At 49.3% G+C, this 22,721-nt stretch overlaps 3 protein-coding genes across 7 annotated transcripts; all 3 read right to left on the bottom strand.

Moving 5' to 3' along the window:
- Nucleotides 1-258: 258 nt before the first annotated feature.
- On the bottom strand, nt 259-6,534 carry tmprss7 (transmembrane serine protease 7). Its single transcript, XM_078096571.1, has 18 exons — nt 6,328-6,534; nt 5,408-5,612; nt 4,971-5,101; nt 4,817-4,884; nt 4,525-4,718; nt 4,394-4,429; nt 4,073-4,301; nt 3,872-3,996; nt 3,645-3,751; nt 3,465-3,571; nt 3,219-3,355; nt 2,870-2,977; nt 2,658-2,765; nt 2,459-2,575; nt 1,476-1,671; nt 935-1,203; nt 679-815; nt 259-542 (listed from the first exon to the last, which is right to left on the bottom strand). Exons 1-18 carry the CDS (start codon nt 6,397-6,399, stop codon nt 381-383), a joined length of 2,508 nt encoding a protein of 835 aa, XP_077952697.1. The 5' UTR covers nt 6,400-6,534; the 3' UTR covers nt 259-380.
- A 190-nt stretch (nt 6,535-6,724) lies between these two features.
- spata13 (spermatogenesis associated 13) lies at nt 6,725-19,654 on the bottom strand. 5 transcript variants are annotated; one of them, XM_040167525.2, is made up of 14 exons: nt 18,932-19,654; nt 13,268-14,818; nt 12,395-12,436; nt 11,525-11,962; nt 10,936-11,080; nt 10,646-10,773; nt 10,230-10,409; nt 9,533-9,712; nt 9,163-9,342; nt 8,825-9,057; nt 8,174-8,303; nt 7,658-8,033; nt 7,454-7,528; nt 6,725-7,324 (listed from the first exon to the last, which is right to left on the bottom strand). In XM_040167525.2, the coding sequence occupies exons 1-14, from the start codon at nt 18,938-18,940 to the stop codon at nt 7,164-7,166; spliced, it is 3,828 nt and encodes a 1,275-aa protein (XP_040023459.2). In that variant the 5' UTR covers nt 18,941-19,654; the 3' UTR covers nt 6,725-7,163. The 5 variants fall into 5 exon arrangements, with proteins under 5 accessions (XP_040023459.2, XP_077952693.1, XP_077952694.1 ...); XM_078096567.1 differs by having other exon boundaries at nt 18,966-19,540; XM_078096568.1 differs by lacking the exon at nt 12,395-12,436 and having other exon boundaries at nt 18,966-19,540.
- A 258-nt stretch (nt 19,655-19,912) lies between these two features.
- Nucleotides 19,913-21,936, bottom strand: c1qtnf9 (C1q and TNF related 9). The gene is made up of 3 exons (XM_040166523.2): nt 21,621-21,936; nt 21,458-21,520; nt 19,913-21,345 (listed from the first exon to the last, which is right to left on the bottom strand). The coding sequence occupies exons 1-3, from the start codon at nt 21,805-21,807 to the stop codon at nt 20,576-20,578; spliced, it is 1,020 nt and encodes a 339-aa protein (XP_040022457.2). The 5' UTR covers nt 21,808-21,936; the 3' UTR covers nt 19,913-20,575.
- Nucleotides 21,937-22,721: the final 785 nt, after the last annotated feature.

The following is a 22,721-nucleotide window of genomic DNA, read 5'->3' as shown; positions in this document are numbered from 1 at the left end:
TGCGGGGGACAATGAGGGCACTATGAAAGGCTCTGCCTGCGATCCGCACAACCGTCCGCGCCACAGATATTGTGGGCAAATTGTCCTCGCCGTGTATGTGGGAGCAAAAGCTACGGGAGGGAAACGTGCACGGGGTCCAACCATTGGAGCCTGGCTGCTGCGCCCTTGGGTGCTCCATGGGGGAGGAAAGCATGGCAAACTACTACTAGACACTTGATCAGTAAACAGAACATCAACATCCAATGAACAGACTCGGAGGGAGGAGGATACTTTATTATAATTCAAATTCGTGCTCTTTAACAAACACACAGTCCACTGAAGATGCTTTAATTGGTGTGATATAATCTGCTTGCACTGGATGAATAAGAGTTCCATCATTGTCAGCTGATATGGCTGTAGATCCAGGAGGTGAATTTGTTGACCCTGGTGTAGACCCCGGGCAGGTTGGGTCTGCCACAGCCCGACCCCCAGCTGACAATGCCAATCAGGAACCAGCGGCCCCCGCCCGGTGCCTGGCAGGACAGAGGCCCGCCGGAATCGCCCTGAGAAACAAAAAAGGTGCAGTCCATGCCGAAAGAACGTTTAAACGGTACACGGACACTTTTCAAAGCTTCACTTCCTCTCCTAGAAACTGCAATGCAGGGGATTATGGGGGATTCGATTCGGATGTGAGCTCACCCTGCAGGCGTCCCGCTCTCCGGAGGCGACCCCGGCACACAGCATGCGGGATGAGACAGGTCCTAAGCTCTTCTTACAGTCGGTCTGGCTCACTATGGACACCTCTGCTTTCTGCAGCACTGACGGAAGCACTTTGTCTGCAGGCGGGGGGGGGGGGGGGGGGGGGGTGAAGATCATGCAAATGGACAGATGTGAATATTTATTTACTTATACCAATGTACGCAAGCCGCTGGCCTTCATCCAAAGAGTTGCTCACCGTCTTCGGAGCGGTACCCCCAGCCGGTGACGACGCAGCGATGGCTGTCAGTGACGGCGTGGGAGGAGGGCGGCAGGCACACGGGCTGGACCAGCGGGCTGAGGGAGGGGGGCCAGGGCTTCTTCAGCTGCAGCAGGGCGATGTCGTAGTCAAACGTGTACTCGTCGTAATACTCGTGCACCACGATGCGCTGGATCTCCGCCACGTGTTTCGCGCTCCCCTGCGTCAGCATGCCGAGGTGGGCGCTCCAGTAACGTGGGTCAGAAAGCCTGGTGGAGTCAGAGGTCAAGGGTCACCGGGGGGGGGGCATAAATTGTTGTGAATCAGTTGAAATGTGAGGAAAGCTCTTAATATAATAAAATATGAAGTGAGGTTCAGCCATCGTCATGACCTGTTGATTGTTGTTTGAAGTTTGATAATACCAGCGGTGTCCACATAACGTGACACCTGACGGGTGTTTGCAACCACCGTGTTTCAAGAGGTCACACGTTTTAAAGAAACTGAAAGTATAACAACCACAACCGGAGTGAGTGTGACCGACCGTTCCTTGCTGAAGCAGTGTGCCGCTGAGACGAGCCAATCGGAGGAGAGGACCGACGCGCCACAGTACAGCTGACCAGAGAAGTGGAGGCTGACCTGCCACGGCCACTCCCCCTCCACGGAGTTATCTCCCCCCACGATGCGCTCCCGTCCAGGAGGGGAACCAGTCTTCTTCACCGAGGAGGGACGCCCGCAGGCTGAGCAGCACGCAGAGATGGATATTGCGCTTATGATCGTATCACACTAGACTTTGGTTTGGGGTGTGTGTGTGTGTGTGTGTGTGTGTGTGTGTGTGTGTGTGTGTGTGTGTGTGTGTGTGTGTGTGTGTGTGGCAGCACAATAATCAGTATGCATCAGTTGCTTCATTATTAGCCAACAACTCAGAGGAATATGTCCCCTATATGTGTGATTCTGCCTTAGTTGATAAATCATTGAACTGGTTGTCAGTTGAAAAAACAACAACAGTCCTGGCTGAGTACAATTATGATGATGGCAAGGCAAATCATTTATGATGATAAAAGTGCTGGAAACAGCATTTTAACATGATTTTACTTTCATAATTCTAACCTTGAGTTTCAGAACTTGATTTTAAACAATGACGGGCAGAACTGTTAATGCTGGGTTATTAAAAATATCAAATTCTTAAAAATTGATTTTTAAAAGTGTTGATATTGTGTCTTACAGAACAAATGGTTCTGCATTATACCACATGTTGACATTTCAAAAACCCAACTTTCCAGATTATTTATATATATATATATATATATATATATATATATATATATATATATATATAATGCGCACACACACACACACACACACACACACACACACACACACACACACACACACACACACACACACACACACACACACACACACACACACACACAGAGAGAAAAGTCTTTAGTGGTATTATTGTTTTTTTCTTTTTGCTGCCATTTTTAAGATGTGCACATGGAGCAGGGAATGCAGAGCGCTCACCACAATCAGCCTCATCACTGTGGTCCTGACAGTCAAGAACACCATCACACTTTGCATTTTTTTTCAAGATGCAGGAGCCACTGCTGCACTGATACCTGATTGCGGAGCAGGTTGTTTCTGCAAAAAAGCAGAGAACATATTGTAATTATTATCGTTTAAAGGGTAAAAGGCTAAGTGTGTTCGTTGTAAGGATTCATACCCTGAGTGCAGTTGGTCTCATCTATTCCATTGGCGCAGTCTGTCTCTCCATTGCACACGAACAAAGGATGCAGAGGGCTGTTACCACCGCAGTTCTTTGTCGGCCTCGCTGTGAAAACGTGTGTGAGACAGTGTGATGCGTTACCAGTACTTCGCGGTGCCATTTGTCCTTTTAAGCAACCAGAACTGAAAGTGACCAATAGGACGACCTACAGCAGAAGACCTCGTCACTCTCATCCTGGCAGTCGTCAAGGCCGTCGCAACGGCGACTCTTTTCCACACAGAGTCCTGTGGAGCATAGGAAGTGGTTCTCTAGACAGGCTGGCACGCACGCACGCAGGCACACGCACGCACGCACACGCGCACACACACACGGGAAGAGATCAATTCAATGATTAAATAAAAGTTTCTTTTACTTTTAAAATGTCCGTCAAATGTTTCCATGTCTCTATTTCCAACGTTTTGTCAATGAATCACATCCACACGGAGGTCCATTGTGACACTTGATCTGTCATTTCCCACAAAGCATCCTGGCGGTGACGCCAAGTCCAGCAGGGCTTACGCTGGCTGATGTTGTAGCTGCTGTAAGTCGCCTGGAAAGGCTGAGCAGAGACACGCGAGCTGCAGCGAAACTCCACCTCTGGGCTGTGGTCCGAGATCCGAAACACCGTGTGGTGCCCCACGTAGCTGCCACAGAATCTGCGGGGGGGGAAAGACCGCATCAACGAACCGTCACCGGTTGTCGTTGTCGTGGGATGAATACGAATATTCTTTGCAGTGTAAAAGTGTTTTGGGTTTTCCATCTCACATGATTTCGTTAACCTTCCACCAGCCGTGTTCGCAGCCATTCACTTCCTTTGGCTTCAGTACGTAGTTCTGAAACTGCAGAGCAACTCCTAAAGCGCTGCTAGGGGTCTGCGCGGAAATACAGAATACACAAATCAATAAAAGCTATTTGCACGTGTGTGCATGCGTGTCTGTGCTCTACCTCAAACTTCCACGTGGAGAAGCACTGTGGGGGCAGAAGGCTCGGGTGGAAGGGGCTGTAGATTTGACCGATGATGTCAGGCTCTACGTGGGTCTCAATCTGAGACACTGAGAGAGACAGAATTGGTCTCTAGATAAATCTCACGGGTGTGAAGATGAAATAAATCGTATGGTCAAACAGGACTGGCAACCAGTGGCCTGTACATTTCGATGGTAAACCTGTCATACTTTCTTCAGCGATGGCCTCAAAGTGTCCCCTGAAGCTCTTGTTGCCGTTGGTCATCCTGAAGGACAGCAGCATGACATTGGAGGTGGACACCAGGGAGAACGAGCGGGACACTGGCTCACACATCCTGCAGCACAGAGACACACTGTGCTTCACGCGCGCTGTTTGACGTTTTCAGGAGGAAGACGCAGCGGCGACCTGACCTGTGCAGAATGCGCCCTCTCATGGGCAGCAGGGCGTCGTACGCGGTCAGGCCGTCGCTCACGCAGTCGCTGGGCTCGATGAGGAAGGAGGCGACGGTCAGGCGGATCAGAGAGCCCGGCGCGGAGGTGAGCTTCACGTGGCAGCTCACGCCGCCCCACGACGAGAAGACGTTCAGCGGGACGCTCAGGCCGGGGAGGTTGGCGTACAGCTTGCCCACGCACTGCGAGCCTGGGGACGGGAGGGGAAAACGACCCCCCGTGGACGCACATCACGACATACAGATGTGGACTTTAATCACACCTCGTGTGTCGTCGCCCTACCTGCTCCGCTTGATGAGTAGTCCGAGCGCTCAACAGCTGGAGTGAAGACACAACAATCAATCTCTGCTATTGAGACACACTCGTCGTGGATGCGCGGGTAAAAAAAAAAGAAAGAAACCACACCGACGCACCGTTGATGAGGATGGAGTCCATGTCCACCGGGAGTCCCAGCAGGTAGCCCACGGACGACCTGTTCATCATGCTGATGTGAACAGAGTCTCTAAAAATGGCTTCCACACACTCCTCGCACACGGATTTGCTCCTTAGCTGAGGGACCACAAACGCCATCCAGAAATGAACCAGCACGCCGCCCTTGTCGTTGTTGCTGTGGGCGGGAAACGGGGGACAAAGCAACTCCTAAATATGAGCCGGGCCTCGTTCTGCTTCGTGAGTTGTGACGACCAACGGGCCCCACTTTAGTACCTGAGGTCTGAAATGATGGCTTGCTTGTAGAGTCTGGCTACTGAGGACACCTTGAACACATTGCTCACCTACGAGACACCGGCAGTTAACTGTAAGCCGGGTCCCAGTTAAACACCGACCGTCGCGTAAATACCTGCGTTACGTCAATACATACCACGTGCTGTATTTTTCCCGCCAAGGATACAAACTCACGGGACTCTGCCTGCCGGTACTCCGGGATAAACTCCACGTTGGCAACACGAAACATACCGGCAAAATACACTCCACTGTTGCTTTCCCTGCGAACTAAGTAGATGGAGTCACACCTTGCATTATGGGTTAAAGGTCTGTCGTTATTAAAATCATCTGCTTTAATCAAATCTGACTGCTGATGCAATTTACAGACAGTACACACAATAAACAACAATATACAAGAATTAAGAAAAGGAATATGTGAGTAAAAAAACAAAATGTAATATTTAACCACCGTAAAATATAAATTCAAAAGTATGTAAAAATATAACATTGGTTAAGGGATGAAAGTGGTAATGCAGTTCCACTCTTGTAATCCTACGCTGTGAAGACATTATAGATGAGAATCCTCGGACTTACATAGGAAGACCCACAGCAGGGACCACATGATGATCAGCACCACAAACACCACCGCTGTGATGATGACGGCCAGGTGGGGGATGCTCAACAGACGCGCCTGCAGCCTCTTGAGTCCTTTGGGCTTCCGCCTGGTCTTCCTGTACTTCCTGCAGATCTTCTGCAGTGTGTGGTCGACTGTGGCCACCTCCACAGACACATCGGCGATCTGCAGCCGAGGAGGGAGGACACATTCACACTCTAATGCAAAGTGCACACCGTTGGTGGCAGTAAACTGTACGCGCGTCTCTTATCGCAGCACCTTATCCAGGACAGATTGCAGGAGGACACACAATGTGCTAATCGATCCAGAATGCATGTGAGAAAAGAGGGGGCAAGAATTCAAATGGTACAAGGTCCACAGAGAGAACATCCATGTCCACAAAGTGAAAGGGCAGCATTCACATTTGGCCGTTGAGCAGTGACGTAAGCTCGTGTCTACCAGTAATGATGCTCCATTACTGGTCACTTTGGCTCTGGAAGAAAGAAAGGCCGACAGCACCAGTAACTCCATCAGATGCAGCTCTGCGCTCTCATTGAGTTACCCAACGGACATGTATTATTCATTCGGTGTCATCCCATACTGTGCAACAGGCACTTAATCCATCACAAGCTGGTGGGATGTAGATTCCCACGGAAAAAAAAGCTTAATCTATTTCACACACATTTAATCAAGCAACGGAGAAGAAGAAAAAAAACACGTTAGAGGTTTTAATGTCACGTCCACTCAAATCTCCAGGTTTTGATGAGCGGAAATGGCTGTATTCCAAATAAAACTTTAAAAAAGGGACTTAACTGATAAAAATGAAGATTTACAGTACTGTAGTTTAAGCTACGCTACGTCTAGAGCAACAACCCCAATAATTCAGACACATCCTACTTACACTGGCAGCTTCCAGTTGAGACTTATCGCCCTCCCCGCTCGCCTTCTCGTTGGCCTCGCGCTCTGTGCCCATGGCACGGGCATCCCTTCACGCCTCTATCGCCTAACTCCTGATCCCCCAGTGTTAACATCCATCGTCTTTTCCCTTCAGCAAAAATCCACCTTGTGAGAAACAGGCGAGCGACGGTGTTTGGAAGCGCAGTTGACAGGCGCGTGAAACCAGATCCTGGCGTCGGAGGGACTGCGAGCTCGCTGATGGCGACGTCCTATGGCTAATGTTTCATTCATTAGCTCACATCCGATTGGAACTGATACTCAAACAAGGTCTACTGGGTTGGCTCGGCTATAAAAAAACAAAAACAAACAATTGGGTAAGCAAACAAAAATGATCTTGAAGGTAAGTTTGTACAAGAGTTTTATTTACAGTGTTAACAAAGCAGGTGACGGAGTCAGTTGATTTATCCTCAGGAGGGGACACTCCAAAAGAAAAAGAGGGTCCAAACTCTGAAACTAACAGGAACCATGGTTGTTGCCGTAGATTTTTTCAGTTGGGACAATGCAGTGGAGGTTTGGGGTGCTGGGGGGTGGGAATGAGCACCATCTTAACAGCAACAAAATTAACACAGTCAGTATTTTAACACTTTAGTAAAGCCCCTTTGCAGGCACTGGACGTCATGATGCAAACAAAATCAAAAACACAAGCGAAAGACACAAAAGGCACAAAAAACGGAAAAAGTAGTCGAGTGTTCTTTGAGTTTTCAGGACGGTTCGGGCGTGCTCTGAACGTCCACGTTGAGAGGGGAAAAAAAAATAAAAAAGGGACGAGGGAGCAAAGCCTCACTTCCTGAAAAAGGTGATGCTTTGCAACAGGTGGTAAGGTTTCCGCTTCGGGGGCTCGGCCAGTGAGAAGACCTGCTGCTGGGGCACGCTGGTGGGGATGGTAATGTGACGCTGGTGAATTGGGTGAAGGTTTTGGTGGTGTGGTGGGACACCAATGTCTACGTGGTGAAGGGAAAAAATATATATAAATAAAAACAGTTCTACAGTATAAATGGGAATACAAGTTAAGATTTAAATTTGGTAAAAATGTAAATGTAAAAATGGCATTAAGTCAAATATTTCCTTACTTTTGCTCTTCTTCTGTTTGGCTCTCCTGGCATTAAGAATGGCCTGTTTTCTTTGCTCTTCACTGATTTCCATTCCTGCAAACACACACACACACACACACACACACACGTCAAAATATTTCCAACCTCCCTTTCATTTGACATCTACCCACGGCGGTGCATTTTTGTTTTTGCATCAAGGCCGAAAGGAATTCCTCCGCTCACCCATCTCTCGGTCTTCTCTGACTCGGTGTCTCTCCTTGGCGAAGGCCTGCAACCACCGCTGCTTGTCCTGGGCCTTCTTGCAGCACAGCCCGCACACAAACTCCAGAGTGGCGGCATTGCGCAGGCGCAGAGCGTTCCTCAGCTGCAGGCCCAGGTCCGGGTCCCGCCCGTCGGGCACGTCCACCACCTCGGTCCGGTCCATGTCCAGCCGTCCGCGGTAGTGGAGCAGGTCTCTGCGCAGCACGTCTTTTTTGCAGAAGACCAACTGGTGGTCAAACAGGAAGAAGCTGCGCTGTTGCATTTTGCCCTGTCGGACGACTCGAGTCAGCTCGCCGGAGTGGATCAGGTCCGAGCTGAGCTCCAGCACGTCGGGCCCCTGCGACGGCAGGTTTAGAAGAGGTTCAGACGCAAACGTGGAAATATAGAATTTGTTCTCCCCCAAAGGGTCTGTAAAACAGACACGCTACATTTCTATTAATAGTGCAAAATGGAGCAGTGTCGATTAGTCCTCATCACCTCCCAGTGCAGAATGGCCACCTGCCAGTGAGCGATGGCGTCGACGCTCTCCAGCCGCCGCTTCCTCTCGTTTATCAAACTGGCCACGTTCTTCATCGCCTCATAGGCTTTGCTCACTCCGCTGTAGTCACTGCAGTAAATCAGCAAAGGAACAGTGAGCAATACGCATTAAACTAATTGAAAGACCATTTTACGTCGACTCCAATCACGGACATGGCAAGTTATCAAACCACGAGTTCTTTATTCAAGGTGAATAAATGGAATGGGTTAGCTTATGCTAGGCCACAAACACTGTACGTGCAGCTGTTAGCACACAGCTTTCATTGTACAACGAGACAGAGTTCGGCTTCACAGACAACAGATTCCAGGTATACGGCTGGCTTCTTGTTGAAGGACATGTCTCCATAGCAAAAAGCATCATTTGGTCTAAAGTCTAGGTCAAACATTTAACTAGATGGCGTGTGACTCGTGTTTTGTATATATACATGTTTGTGTGTGTTGGTTGAAGAAGTGGTGTAGCCTGGAGGGCAGGGAAGAAGCGGTCTTTGCTGGCCTCCAGAATGAGTAAATAAAAAGATGCTGAACATGTGCAATACGCGCAGTAGTATTAAATGAGCATGAGTAAGTAGGGATGTATGGAACATCCAGTACCTGTGGTCTTTGGGAGTGTACTTAAGCAGCTCTCCCAGCTGCAGGGGGTATTTACAGATCTTCTGAACGGGCGTTAGCAAGAAACCGGCGATGGAAATGTCGATCATCTGCTGGAGCAGCCGGCAGGCCTCGAAGAAATGCTTATATTTTCCGGACTTCATGAGGCGCTGCAGCTCAGCACAGGCCGCTGGATGAGTGTTACAATAGTCGGAGTAGATGGAGAAGCCCTCTCCCTTCGGACAAAAATGAAACATTCAATGAAAATATTAAGCTCCTAAACCTGGCATACAAAAAAGCATGTACATGGTGATACGGTGTGCTGGTTTTGTGTGGATTACCTGTAGGAGAAAGCAAGAGCCAATTTCACTATGATGAGGTTGGTCTTTGTCATACTTCTTCTCCAGGTCTCTGAGAAACTGCCTCTGGAACCTGTAGATGTCCTCTATGTTGCTGAAGATGGTCTTCAGCTGCAGCTCAGTGAACATGTCCGGGTGTTTGCGGCACTGACGGATGTAACCCTGCAGAGGTGCACAGAACCAGCGTGCTGACTACACAGAAACAGTTCAAACACTTAACTGCAGAGGGAGCTAAAGAGAAACGTCATTATTGAACTACTCTTGCTAAATGTTTCACAAAGTAGAAATGGAATTGTAGGGGCTGCTTAGAAGCAGTGCGTAGACCACCGCATTAATTAAATAACGCACGTACCTCACAGATGTCCTTTAGGTGCTTGATGTAGATGCGTTCGGTATTCATGATTTCCTGAACCACGTTGGTTCTCATCTGCTCCTTGTGCTGAGCGTTGTGTGCGTCCCTGGGAGCCGGATCTTCCTGGTCCACAACACTCTCCGCACTTTCAGCACTCGAGTCCTCCTGGTTCACTCGCACCTGAAAAACACAACCGCCGCACTCACAATGGGATCTCCTGAGCAGCATTCCAATCCCAAAATAAGTCCATGTCGGTCAGGATCCTTTCCGTTCCCCACACAAACATGGCTCGAGACATTACTATTTTTTTTGGTTGATTAAAGCTCCTTAGCAAAATAAAAACTGAATTAGAACTTAAGTGCTTAGACTAAAGAAAATTCCTCATCACTATGGAAACAACATGTGCAAGTTTAACCAGCTCCTGGTGGGCATCATCGATTCAGCTCCAAGCAATTACACAGCAGATGGCCATCTGCCAATCAAATGACCACACCATGGTTAGCACAGCCTGCACTAATTAGGACTCCACTGTCAATCAGCTCTGGTCCCCCCAGAAACAAGTTAAACCTCTGAGGTTGGAGCCCGTCCCCACAGTGAAGAGGGCCGACGGGGCTTGTTTGGAGTTAAGCCAGTTTGCGGCGCTTGTCTTTTGGAGAGCAAACATGCTTCAGACGCGTAGGTCAGGAAGTCCACTTACCCTCACAAAGCTGGAGGGGAACCAGGACTCCTTGTCAGCCCCCCTGCCCCACCACCAGTCCTTATCCGAGGCCTCCAGGACACGGATAACGTCTCCGGCCTTGAAGGCCAGCTCCTGCTCCTCCATGGTCACATGGTCCCACAGAGCCTCAGCATGCACCGCGTTGCCAGAGCTTATCCACTGAGAGGAACACACGGAGATAAGATAAAAACACAATTACATGCAGGCTAAGCCCAAGTCAAACACGTCCGATTATGTTTAGACATGTCCTGTAAAACATCTCATACAACGTAACAAAAACACATTCACACAGCACACACAGCCGGATTAAAAGGTTACATCATGGATTCAATACATATCGTTGGAGAAGACCTTCGAGTGTTGCAACACGTCAACTTCCCCCCCCTGGGAAGTACCTCGTTGAGCACAGACAGCTCCACCCCTGGCTGGAGGTAGGGCGTTGCATCGGCGAGCTCGTCGAAGCTGCCCTCCTCCTCTTCACTCACGCTGTCATCAAGCGCTGCCGAGCACTCAGACAAACCCTCTGCAGCACATACACAGGGGTTAAAAGCTGATAACGTTCTGACGGGATTTTCAATTAAAGAGGCCGCTTTTTTTCCCCCTGCAGCACGCTTATTGACATTCCCAGACTCGGCTTTCCCACAGGAACAGCTTTGCGATCAACAACAACAGCCCCGGTTCTCACCGCTGAGCATTCTGTGGAGCTTACGCCGCCCTACGCGGTCCAGTCCGATGGGGGTGCTCTGCGAGAGGGCGGAGGGTCGAAACCTGGCAGACACGGCTCTGTAAGGGGGGACCTGGTGGGAGGGGATGGGCGGCCGCGACAAGAGCTGCAGAGACGGGGGGGAAAAAAAAACAAAAATAAACACCCCGGGATTTATGAAGTGCTCACTTACTCAAGCTCTCGCCGCCGTCCTGGTGGTGGTGAGATAGAAATAGAACCTGGGACTTTGACGGACGCTCATAATCCAGACATTGAAGAAATATAGTTGTACAAGTCATTTAATGCCTTCGATACAGGGTAACACCTGAAACTACTGAGCTAAAGCTCTATTGTGTGGAGCATTGGGAAGAAATATATTTCTTACCAAAACAAAGTGAGGGAGAGGCAGGATTTTTAACAACAAATTTTGTTTAAAAATGATTCTGAACTTGAATTTCCTGGTTTGGATTCTTTCATTGGTGACCAGATCCGCCTGAAGTCCACCAAATAAGAATTCTCATTCAAACCATCAACAGCGACGTGCTTCTAACGAGAACTTTAAAAGGCTTACAGAAGGGAGGCGGTCTTCTTTCTCCTCGTTCTCCTCGACCCCCCCGATCACAGAGACCGGACGCTGCCTCGTGCCTCCTTGATCGTCCCCGTTGATGCTGCATGTCTCCGGGCTCTGTCCAATCCCGCACGAGTCCCTAGCACTGCTGTCCTTATGCGAGGATGTCTCCGCTGTCCTTTCCTCGGCGCGCGGTTCCGCCCCTTCCTCGGGAATGGGGTTCTTCCTGGAAACGAGCTGCCCGTAGTCAGAGATGGGACGAGGTCTCGAGTGTCCGCTCCTCCGCCTCGGCTTGACGGAGGACGTTTCCAAGGACGCGGCCGCGGGCGACGTGGGCGACTCGGAGAGGCTCGTGGAAGAGGTGGGAGGGGTTGTGATGGGAGTTGGAGAGACTTCCTCTGTTTGGAGAAGGGCTTCTGGCTCCGGTTGGTCCGATGTCGCCTGAGGATCAGATAAGCATCGTTTAAAACTCAATAAGCACGATGACATGGATCCCCCCCCGCGTCCCACAACGATCTGCAATTGCACACTGTGTTGGGACACGTTTGATAATCAGAAACGACGCTCCAACCCAACACAATTGTCTCGGACTATTGGCAAAAAAACACAATAATCAGTGAAGTAAAGCGATTTTATCAAGACCCTTCTGATAAAACTCAGTTCACACAGTGATTGACTCCTCTTATCGAACACAATAAAGCCCTCTGCTTATCAAGTTCAAACAAGACCTGCAACTGAAATTCCACAAATATCCCACAATTTAATGTTATCAACTCTGTATTTATATCGGCATGTATTGTGTGCTCAAAACTCAAATATTGGCTCCTGGTTACTCATTTGTCTCTCAGTCAGCCTGCGATAATCAAACCTTACCTCTTGGTTCTCTCGATCCAGGTCCGGTCCCCGGCATATACACTGGAAGGGCACACAGTGGACGAGCACCATTGTGAGGACGCAGACTGACCTCTGACGCTTAATTCTTTCGAGGCCGGTAAAAAAACACTTTCTAACGTTTCTTGTTCATAAATTCTAAAAATACAATTTTTCCGGATCATTTTTCAAAAGCCAAATCCCACCCTTAGCGGTGTCGTCCATGGAGCCTACCTGCTGGTGCTGCTAGCGGCCCAAGGGCCCAGTGTCCAGCTGGACTTTGGTACCCTTGGCTTCAGCAAGAGGGTGGGGGGGGGGCTGCTGTACGCGCTCAGAGCTCTCCACCCTCCCGCTGCAACGAGACTACGGAGCAGTTTTGCGCAAGGGACCACTAATCATAAACAAAGCCTAATGATTAACTCGGCTCCTTCGGTGCGCCTGGTAGCACAGTCCAGCTGGCTTTAGCATGTGACCCGCCAGCAGCAGAAGTCAATCAATTATACCGGGCTGACGGGGGGGGGGGGGCAGCGGTGAACGATCATAATTTATTTGATACTAAAAAAGGACTTTGGACACCCACGGCTTTTTACGAGCGCGATGCAAGCGGACGTGTCAACTTATCGCAGTGTGTTAGAATCAAGAGATTCAAAGATTGCTTCATAAAATCACTTCTCAGAGGTGTGATGGTTCCTTTCCCAGAGACAAGGGTCAATGCCTTTCAGCGGGACGATTGACACCCATTAATGATCACGCTGTTAATAAGCAGGGGGACATAAGTGGGCTTTTATTGACTCCGCCTACACACAGTGTTTATCAAGCACATTTTATATTTTCAGACCTGTGTCATTTCCACACAGGTGATTTTTCGTGCCTTACCTCGTGGGGTCGCAGGTTGTCCTCCGTCTGACGCTGGGGTCGGGATGCTTCTTTGTAGACGAGAGGAGACGAGCCGTGCTCTGCTCTCGGTTTGTAACCACCCGCCGTGGCTCCGGAAGACGATTCACAACGCGCAAAGGCGTCAGCGGAAGTCGTCTGCGCTCCCCCCGGCGGCTCCGCGGGAACCAGGCCGGTGGGGCCTTTGCGCTGCCCGGGGCCGTCGCCGTGTTCGGGCTGCAGATGGACCAGAGCGGCGCTTTCGGCGGACATGAGCCGGGCTCTGACGGGCGAGGGCCGCCGCTGTCGCTCACCGGTCGCCAGGCAAGGCGTGCGGCGGGAGTAGTCGTCATGGAGACGGGTCAGCGGGGACAGCGGAGAGGAAGAGGTGGGGCTGGGGGAGGGACTCCGCCTGCGTCTGACAGTCAGGTCGGTCATGCTGCCGACCAGCTTCAGCATCGGCCTCTTGGTCTTCGCGCCGCCGACAGCGTGGCCCTGGAGATCCACTGAGGAGGCGCTGGCTGTCCTCTGGATGTTTGGTGTCCCGTTTGACGCTGCGGACCACTGGGTGTCCTCCTGAAGCGAAGGCGGTCCCGGAGACGGGGCTTTGCGTCTAAAAGGCGCCTTAAATATGTGAAGATTCTCTGCACTTCTGGTCAGTTTGCTCAGCACGCTCACATTAGCGTCCTCCGTCGCGTTATCCGTTTGGAGGTCGGCGCCGGGGGTCCGATCGGGCTCCCGACCGCTTCCCGCCGTCCTCCTGCTCCCCGTGTCCAATAAAGAGATGCGACCGGCCCCGTACGCCCTCCTGATGCTCCTTGAGAACCGCGTGTTGCGCGCCAGCTCGTCTCCTTCATCATTTTCCTCCTCATCGTCGTCGTCGGACCCACAGCGGCTCGTCGCGGCCGACGTTTGGCCGTTATAATGTACGTTGGGCACACCGTATCCGTCGGCACACCTTAAGCGGGTTCCAGCGTCGGCTGGACCGGGGTACATGTCGGCCGCACCTGTGCCATTCGCTACTTGCTGGTCGGACGGGTCGTGTTCTCCGTCTTGGCTGTGCGCCCCTCTGCTCTGAATACCCTGGAGCACCGAGGAGCGCAGCTTTTTGAAGGAGTCCACCACACCCAGACCCGGTAGTCCCGACCAGGACTGGGGGACGCCGTTGCTGTCGTTGCCGTGGGACGGGGCGGGACTGTCAGTGGTCGGACCGCGGGCGGGGACGGGGCCCTTCCTCGGGTTCGAAAAAAGCCTCATGATTCTTGAGGAATAAGGCTTGCCCTCGGGTTGACCTATGACGGGGTTGGACCAGGACGACGAGTTGATGCCATTCGATTGGTTCTCGTAAGGGCCCCCGGACACCGGCTGCACCTGGGCGCCGCACCCGGACAGCTGACACGGGACCACACTTCTGTCGGAGGGACTGTGAAACGGGTATGAATCGCTGAGGGGTCGGCTGCGGGGTCGGCTGTGGGTCCGCGGGTCAGCTTTAGAGTTCTGGAGGCCCGGGAGAGAGTCTTCGCTGGTGGACGAGACCCTGTCCAGTAGTTCTGCCTGGAAAAACCAAACACATGCATTTTAGTTCATCTGAGAGGTCTCTGCTTATTTCATGATAGAACAGTGAATGGTCCTAAAAAGGTTATGAAGAAATGGGGACACACCCATAAACAAAGATGGATACCGCTGCGTGTGCACACACCGGATCCAGAGGACGAAAACATATTTCACTGAGAACAGAACATGCATTTGTCCTCGGTGCTGTATTACAAATGTCCAAGGAGAGCTTGGGGGGGGGCGCTGTGCCAAGGTCAGCTTTATGTGAGTGTGTGTGTGTCTGTGAGTGGGCTTCGGGGCTTCGGCAAATGCAGCTGAGCCTTTGAAGTGGGGCTTTGTGAGCGTGACTAAGCAATGAAACTTGCTAATCCATTGTGATTAATGCAACAAATTGCCCGGTTTTCTCTAGATTACGTGATAAGGCGACGGTGTGTGTGTGTGTGTGTGTGTGGAGGGGTGTGGCCTTCAAATTAGTAAACTAGCTCTAGCTTTAACTCTTTATCTTCATACACAGACAGCCCTGCTTAGGACTCTTGCTAGTAGGCGTTTCTCACACAGTCCATTCAGCTTCTCTCATTGGGAAAAGCAGATCAGCAACAACATTACGATGGCTCGTCTCTTTATGAATCAATGTTTCCACAGGAGCTCAATAGTCATCATACCACTTCTACAACGGCAAACTGTCTGGCAGATGATCTAAAATAAAGATGAGAGAATATTTAGAGGATACAGTATGTCGACAATGATGGCAACAATGTTGAATGACTATTAAAACTAGTTTGTGTAACAGGAAACAGTTATTAGATTAATACAATGGATTATATGTAATATTCTTGAAGGTTTAATTACATTTAAATAGAACAACTTGATGGATTACCATCGTATTTACTGTATAACTTTACTTTATTCCTCGCCCGTAGAGAAAATTGATTTCCAGTACACACCTAAAATATGCACCACAACGTAAAACTGTTGATTGTTGTACATTTTCTTAGTGTTTTTGTTGTTGTTGTGTGTGTATGTGTGTGTGTGTGCTGGGCTCCCTCGGTCGAACTCTCTGTGGGACGTCCCGTCACTCATGAGCGGCTCTTTCCATCACGTTATGTAAACACAGAGACACCGCCGCCAAGCACCGCTGCTGACGGACAGTAAACACCCCCCCCCCCCCCGAGAACAATGTGCCGCTCTCACAGACACGTTGAATTGTCTTCTTGTGCCCCTCTGCAGCTCGGGCCACCGATGAATCACGTCGAGGCCGCAAACAGGCGGGCTTGTTTTGCGCCATCGCCTCTTCAGGCGGAAAGATGGGCGATAGGAAAGGAATTTCTACGGGCTGAGAGTTTTTTTTTTTTTCATTTTGAATACTCACAACCCCTTCGACACCTTTCTGCCCGCCCCCCGATACTTGGCGCCGACTATCACGGGCCGATGCTGCTGTTAGTCAGAACCCAGGTGACGCGGACGGTGGCTTTCACCAAAAAGAGACACACACTTTAATTGCTTTACACGCCAATAAGCCCCCAGTATGTTGGCTGACAATACCTGGTGACGTCTACATGGGCCTTATGATTATATTTATAGTCTAAACCGAATGCAGCAACCTGAATGACAATGCTAGCTTTGGTGTGCACGGTGGACAAAATTGTTCCACTGTTGAAATAGTATGTGAGTTGGCAACACAACAGTTAAGACCAGCTTCAACACGGACAACTGCAGTTTCTATGAAAAGCTGTTCTTTATGTGGCAAGAAATGAAATGTAATAAGGGGGCACTGGTTCTCTTGAGGTACTGTAACTTTTGTTCATTTATCTCTAAAAGTCTAGATCACAGATGTTTAAATATTTCACTTTCCTCCATATTTTAAAAGACGGAAGAAATAAAAGCAATTACTACGTCCACGTCCACAGCTACACGTGTTGCAACCGTCAAACACGTTTACTCGCGTATGTTCAGATCACAGGCTATTATCTGTTTTCCGATGAACTTTCCTACATCATTTTCGCTGTGCCTCCGTACCAGGGTCACTGTTGCTCTCAGGCGTTCTCCTGATAGGCGGTGGATGGGGAGCCGTGCACTAGTGGCCTGCTCTCGAGTTAATTAAGCGTGCAGGGAGGAGCCCCCCCCCCCCCACACACACACACACTGCAGCCAGCTGGAACCAGCCTCAGATTAAACTCCCAAGGATGAAAACACTCACTCAAGATACATAAACAAGTATAGAAGGGATCAACGCATGCACTCCAAAAAACATGCGCGCAATTAGTTAGAGCATCCTTCCGCATATTGCGCGGCCCGTGTGCACTGAGCTGAGCAGGGAGGAAGGCAATTCAATCACAGACTCCCTTCCTGTTTAGCCCAGAACCCAAAACCCAGGCAGTTATGCACGGAGTCATAAATGTTTAGTGTTTAGTGGCCTCCTAGTTCCCGCATGCAGAGTTATGTCCTGCCCGAGGATAAGGATGAGTCCCATTAGGCCAAAAATCTACTGCGCATTATATTGAAAAACTACTAGACAGACAGTATCAGAGGAAGGTTTGTCTGTCATTTTCCATTATGTGGAGTAATTGTGAGACAGCCACAACCACCCCGGAGCAACGCCGTCATTCCTTTCACATTACTGGTTGTCTACTTGACTCGCGGAGTGAAGGCATGAGGAAGACGTAGCTCTGACATGTCCTAAAACAACACACCATAGTGCTTCAAACAATGGATCGCCTGAATTAGCTAAATCGGGGTGCGTAACTAGGGTTCTGTAAACTTCGGCTGCACATATCTCCAGAACTAGAAGAAAAAGGGTCACTGTGCTTTGTCTATTCACCTTGTGGTGCCCGGAGGCTTGATGCTGGTACACTGAAACTGTGAAAGAACAGGGGCCAGTGCGTGGGACAGGGTGTGTGTGTGTGTTTGTGTGTGTAGCCTCTGCCTCCTCCATCAGAGTAATAATCTTATTAGAGGAGCTTTACCAGTCCGTGTTCAGGACTGGTTTCATCTACACATGATAACCTAATCGGGGCGACAACTAAGCTATTCAGCACAGAGTAGAGTGACACCCAAAGCTTGTACACGGCCCACGAGTCCCTGACAGCGGGGGGGGCATGCGCTCCACTTTTTAGCGGCCTCATATTTGCCTGTAACCCGGTTCCTCGCTTCTTTTTCTTTTCTTTGATCCGTAAGAATGAAGTCGATTGGGGGGTGGCACGCCCCCTTTCCATCGAGCGTGGGAAGTACAGTTACAGGCGAAACCAGGGAGTGTCACCCCTCTGACACAGACACTTACTCCCCTGATCTGCCGCTGTGCACTGTGGCAGAGAAACCTAACACCACACAGCGCACAAGGCTCAGGGAGGGCAAAAAAAATCCCACAACACTGAGTGTCGTTGTCAACGGTCGACGGTGGAACCTGACAGCGAGACAACAATAACCACACGGCTCGTTATTCAAAAACCACGAAAGAAGAAGTCTAAGAAGAAGAAAAAAAACGCTTCTCAAGAGCACAAATCCACTGATATCATGTGTGGGTCTGTGAGCCCGAGGGGTGTAATGAATGAATGCGTTTCCCTGACACAAAGACTACGTTTTTGAAGGTAGGTTAATGATACAAAGTAATTATCATATCATCGCTGTTGTAATAAAAAAAAAGTAGAACCTTATTCAACAATGAATGATTTCGACACTGTGGAGCTATACAACATTCCATCTGGTGGGGGCACAAAAATAAGATATTTAATTATGAGTAAACAGTAGTGATGGCTGCAGACTCCCACGTGTCTCAAAGTCAGAAGCGGACTCTGGAGAGACCAGGAGCCATGGCAGCGGACCACACTGAGGAGTTCCTACAGCCCTCAGAGAACTCAAGGGGGGGGGGCAAACTGCTTATTTACTTCTGCATTAATTTACTTTCTTTGGCTCTTAAAGCTCTTTGCAGTCGGTGCCCCCAACCCCTCCTCCACCAACTCCCTGCACAGCCTGGCGTCTCCCACATCACTATAACAACCAGCTCCACAATGGGCCTCTCGAAGAACAAGAAGAACACGAGAGCGGACCCTGTTGGCATGTGTGTTTTTTTCTTAAAAAGCTGGGTCACGTTATCAGTCAAACACAACTCTCGCTCACCCTGCTCATAGTCGTTGATGTTGTCCCTTCTGACCTTTTATATGGTGGGGGTGGAAGGGGGGCTTCTGCTTCTTCTTCTTCTTCTTCTTCTTCTCACATCAACGCAGCAGCTGTTTCTTCGCGGTGGGGCCTCGGTGAAGCAGCCCGGGTTCCTCTGCGCTGCGCGCGGCTCGCTGCCTCGCGCTTCTGGTCGTTGTCGTCGTCGTCTCGTAAAAACATGTCGGTTACACACACACACACACACACACACACAAAAGAAAGGAAAAAAGCACACACTCACACAGACACACACACACCCGCGATAAATGCGCTGGAGCTGCTCACCAGTTACCCCGCAACATGCTGAGGCGAATGGCTGGCGGACCTCCTGAAAAACTCTTTGCGGTTGTTGTTGTTGTTTTCGCTTTCACCGACTAGCAACAAGCAACTTGGAAAGTGAAGTAACGGCACAAAAAATGAGTAGGTTGCGCCATATCTCTTCCGAGGTCTACGAAGAAAGGCTCGGTATTTCTATAATGTCTCCCGTTGAAACAACGTTAGGTCTTTCTTGGAGGATCGAGCTGGCGAGCATCATCGACGCACTTGTTGCAGTGTGCCATGGGGGGGGGGCGTGGCTTCGAGAGGCTACATCGAGGTTACTGGTTGACCACAGCGTGACCATCCGGCTAAACAGCCAATCATCGTTTAGTATGCGTCTCCAGGACCGCCCAGCCACGCCCACCGGGGAGAAACACACTTCATTGAAGAAAAAAAAAGAAGAAGAAAAAAAAGAAATGCTGCTCCTCATTTCCGGCGGCTCCTTGAACAAAAAAAAAGAAAAGAAGACTGGACCTTCCAGTTGCGGTTGCATGTTCTTCCTCGTGTCATGTTGCCAAGACAACGAATGTGTCGGGTATTTCTGCTGTGCATGCCCATCCCCAAATACCAGAGTAGCAATCATTGTAACGCCGCAACGGGGAAAATAAAAGACACACACACGTGGTAACTTTTGCTTTCATGTGTTCAATGATTTTTTTAAATTTGTATTAACAGGTTGATTATCTTATTCCACCAGATTCATATGGACAAGATCTGGAAAGAAAGCCAATTTAAATCGAATTAACTAAATCATGAAACTATAATACCAGCTGTGGGAGACAAATCAGATTATTTTAAAGTAATACAACTGGAAATTCCCGTTCCAGTTAAATGTACACAACACATGAAAAGAAAACTAAAGAAAACTCTCTAACCTGTGTCTACAGTATTCATTAGGTTATTATAACTGATTTGTAAAAGATAAGTTACAGTTTGGAGCTGTTTCAAACTACTTCATTTCCCGCGGTAGTTATTCTATACCAATACATTGTCATTTATAATCACCACGGTACTCAGGTGGCTGCAGTTGAGTAAAACGTATGATGTTTGGCACCGAAAAACATAATGCAGTAAAAGTAGCATACAATGGAAAAGCGCAAGTAAAGTAAAAGTCTGATTGGATAGTTGCGTAAATGCACTTCATTACATTGCACAATGCTGCTGTCTTCATTACATTGCACAATGTAATGAAATCAACTAAAGCTGAGGAACCGGGTAAATTATCCCAACTGACTTCTGTTTGTCATAAAACATTTAGCAGCAGTTCCTTAAGAAGTTATGCCCAGTTCAAGCCATGAAGATCAAGAACCCAGAGAAAGTGGTATCATCATCTTCATCGGCAAAGAGCCCATTGAACAGCTCTCCTCCAGCCACCTGCAGCCAGACCTTGTCCCCCTCAGACAGGTGCAGCACAGCGCCCCCTGCTGCCTGATCCTCGCTGCTCTGGTAGTTATCTGTGGTGTGGATTATTTTTACACCATTCTTCACCAGAGCCACCTTGACGTTCCTGGCGAAGACGGTGATGTGGTAGGTGAAGAAATAGGCTCCTGCTGCGGAGCATGTGAATCTCCCTGTTTGTGCGTCGTAGTGATTCTGTTCATTGTAGATGATCTTATCGAACCGGATCGGTGCGTTAGCTGCCGGCAGTTTACTCTGCGCTGTGAGTCCCACGGTGAAGGCACTTTTTGAGATAACGAATGCATCTCCCTTATCACCCTTGTCCCCTTGCTCCCCTCGAGCTCCTCTCTCACCACGATAACCAATATTGCCTTTGTAACCAGTGATACCGATTTCCCCCTTAGGCCCTATCTTCCCAGGAGGCCCCAAAGGACCCTGAATGCCTCTGTCACCTCGAAGGCCAGTCTCCCCCTTTGGACCCTCTGGTCCAAGGGGGCCCAAATCTCCCTTAGGTCCTTGGGGTCCAGGTAGCCCAAGCTCACCCTTACTTCCATTGAGCCCCATGGTCCCTTGGACTCCCTGGGGCCCCATTTTCCCAGGCGGCCCCCGTTCTCCATTTTCTCCCCTTTTCCCCTTGAGCCCTGCTTGGCCAACTGCACCTGCAAATGACAAGAACACAATAAAACTCCCTTCCTTCTATGGTCAGTGTTTACTATTCAACGACAGATCTGTTTGTTTTTCACTGGTGCAGTTCACTCTGAAGGCGCATACCGAGTTCCCCTTTGTCTCCCTTGTGGCCGTCACGGCCTGCTGATCCAATAGGGCCAACTTGACCTTTTATTGGGTGATTGAGAAATGAGAGGCATATGATCAATTGTGAAGTTGAAAGATTACGGCAAGGAGAAAAGTGAATTGTTTCAAGTTTTTAACTTACCATGATCACCTTTGTCCCCTCTGAGTCCATCTCTGCCGTCTCGTCCGGGTGTCCCATTGTGTCCAGGGTCCCCTGGTATTCCAGGGTGTCCACAAACACACCCTTTATTCTGGGTGTCTTGCTGTGCAACACCCCGGACCGCCAATAGCAGAAGCAAGAGAGCGACTTTAACCCTGATCTGCAACATTGCACCCGATGCCCCCGTCTAACAAAACTAACATCCAACAACGCAAAGACGTTTAGACCGTAAGGAGTTAAAGCCTGTGCACGCCTTGCTACATTACCATGCGCACCACTCAACCAAAGAAAACATAAGACGGACAGGTACTTTGGACGAGCGGGACCTCAGTCCTGGAAGACGCCTCATTGGTCCGACCTTGTTAGTGGGTTACTCATTCAGTCTGTGAGTTACACATCACCTGCGCCCCTTCAGAGGCTTCATAGATGAGTCGAGGCTAATAATGTGCACAAGTGTATGCAGGACCAGACATGCAAAAGGGCACATGGTTTAACATGGGCTGCCTTTTCTATACATTAAGGCAGGCAGGATATTATACTTGGCCAAATGATCACATGCTGCCTGTCCAATCTCCCCAGTGGATTATATATAGTCAGATTTGCTAGCGCCATGACGTGACGTGGCATGACGCGTCGCACAAAACCATCACAAGCTGCTTTTGCGTCAATACATTACATTAAGTCAGTTCAATATTACATTAAAGTTTTTTTCTCCTTAATCCTCCTCATGCTTATCTTTTTCTTTTAGGCGTATGTGTTATTTTAAATACAATCATATTGATTGTCTCTTTAACTTGGCTTGTTTCTCAGAGCTTTTCTGTATTATTATCCCAATTGTCAGGATTGTGCGCAGGAACTCGCTAGGTTGTATAGCAACTCATTCTCATTTCCTAAGCGTGTGCGTTTCTTTTATGCAACTTTATACTTCTACTCCACTGCCTCACTCATGTCTGTAAATTTAGTATATATGGTTTTTAATCCACTACATTCACCTGTAATATTGCATTACTTTTTTCAGATTATAAGTACCCTTCTGTTCAGTGAAAACCTTTCAAGTTTGAATGTTTATAATTATACAGTGCA

The sequence above is a fragment of the Gasterosteus aculeatus genome, chromosome 21 (assembly GCF_964276395.1).
Source record: "Gasterosteus aculeatus chromosome 21, fGasAcu3.hap1.1, whole genome shotgun sequence".
Taxonomy (NCBI): Eukaryota; Metazoa; Chordata; class Actinopteri; order Perciformes; family Gasterosteidae; genus Gasterosteus; species Gasterosteus aculeatus.
This window is presented reverse-complemented; position numbering and strand designations above follow the sequence as displayed.

What these genes read in the sequence shown, in the direction of transcription:
- tmprss7 (XM_078096571.1), bottom strand. Translation starts at nt 6,399, where the DNA reads ATGGGCACAGAGCGCGAGGCCAACGAGAAGGCGAGCGGGGAGGGCGAT. An exon ending in GGACTCCATCCTCATCAACG is followed by an intron (nt 4,430 to 4,524) that starts GTGCGTCGGTGT and finishes TCTTCACTCCAG; the next exon opens with CTGTTGAGCGCTCGGACTAC. An exon ending in CAGCTACAACATCAGCCAGC is followed by an intron (nt 2,978 to 3,218) that starts GTAAGCCCTGCT and finishes CGTGCGTGCCAG; the next exon opens with CCTGTCTAGAGAACCACTTC.
- spata13 (XM_040167525.2), bottom strand. An exon ending in GCTCCACAGAATGCTCAGCG is followed by an intron (nt 10,774 to 10,935) that starts GTGAGAACCGGG and finishes TATGTGCTGCAG; the next exon opens with AGGGTTTGTCTGAGTGCTCG. An exon ending in AGCTGTCTGTGCTCAACGAG is followed by an intron (nt 10,410 to 10,645) that starts GTACTTCCCAGG and finishes TGTTCCTCTCAG; the next exon opens with TGGATAAGCTCTGGCAACGC.
- c1qtnf9 (XM_040166523.2), bottom strand. Translation starts at nt 21,807, where the DNA reads ATGTTGCAGATCAGGGTTAAAGTCGCTCTCTTGCTTCTGCTATTGGCG. An exon ending in AGGGGACAAAGGTGATCATG is followed by an intron (nt 21,521 to 21,620) that starts GTAAGTTAAAAA and finishes ACCCAATAAAAG; the next exon opens with GTCAAGTTGGCCCTATTGGA. An exon ending in GGGAGACAAAGGGGAACTCG is followed by an intron (nt 21,346 to 21,457) that starts GTATGCGCCTTC and finishes TGTCATTTGCAG; the next exon opens with GTGCAGTTGGCCAAGCAGGG.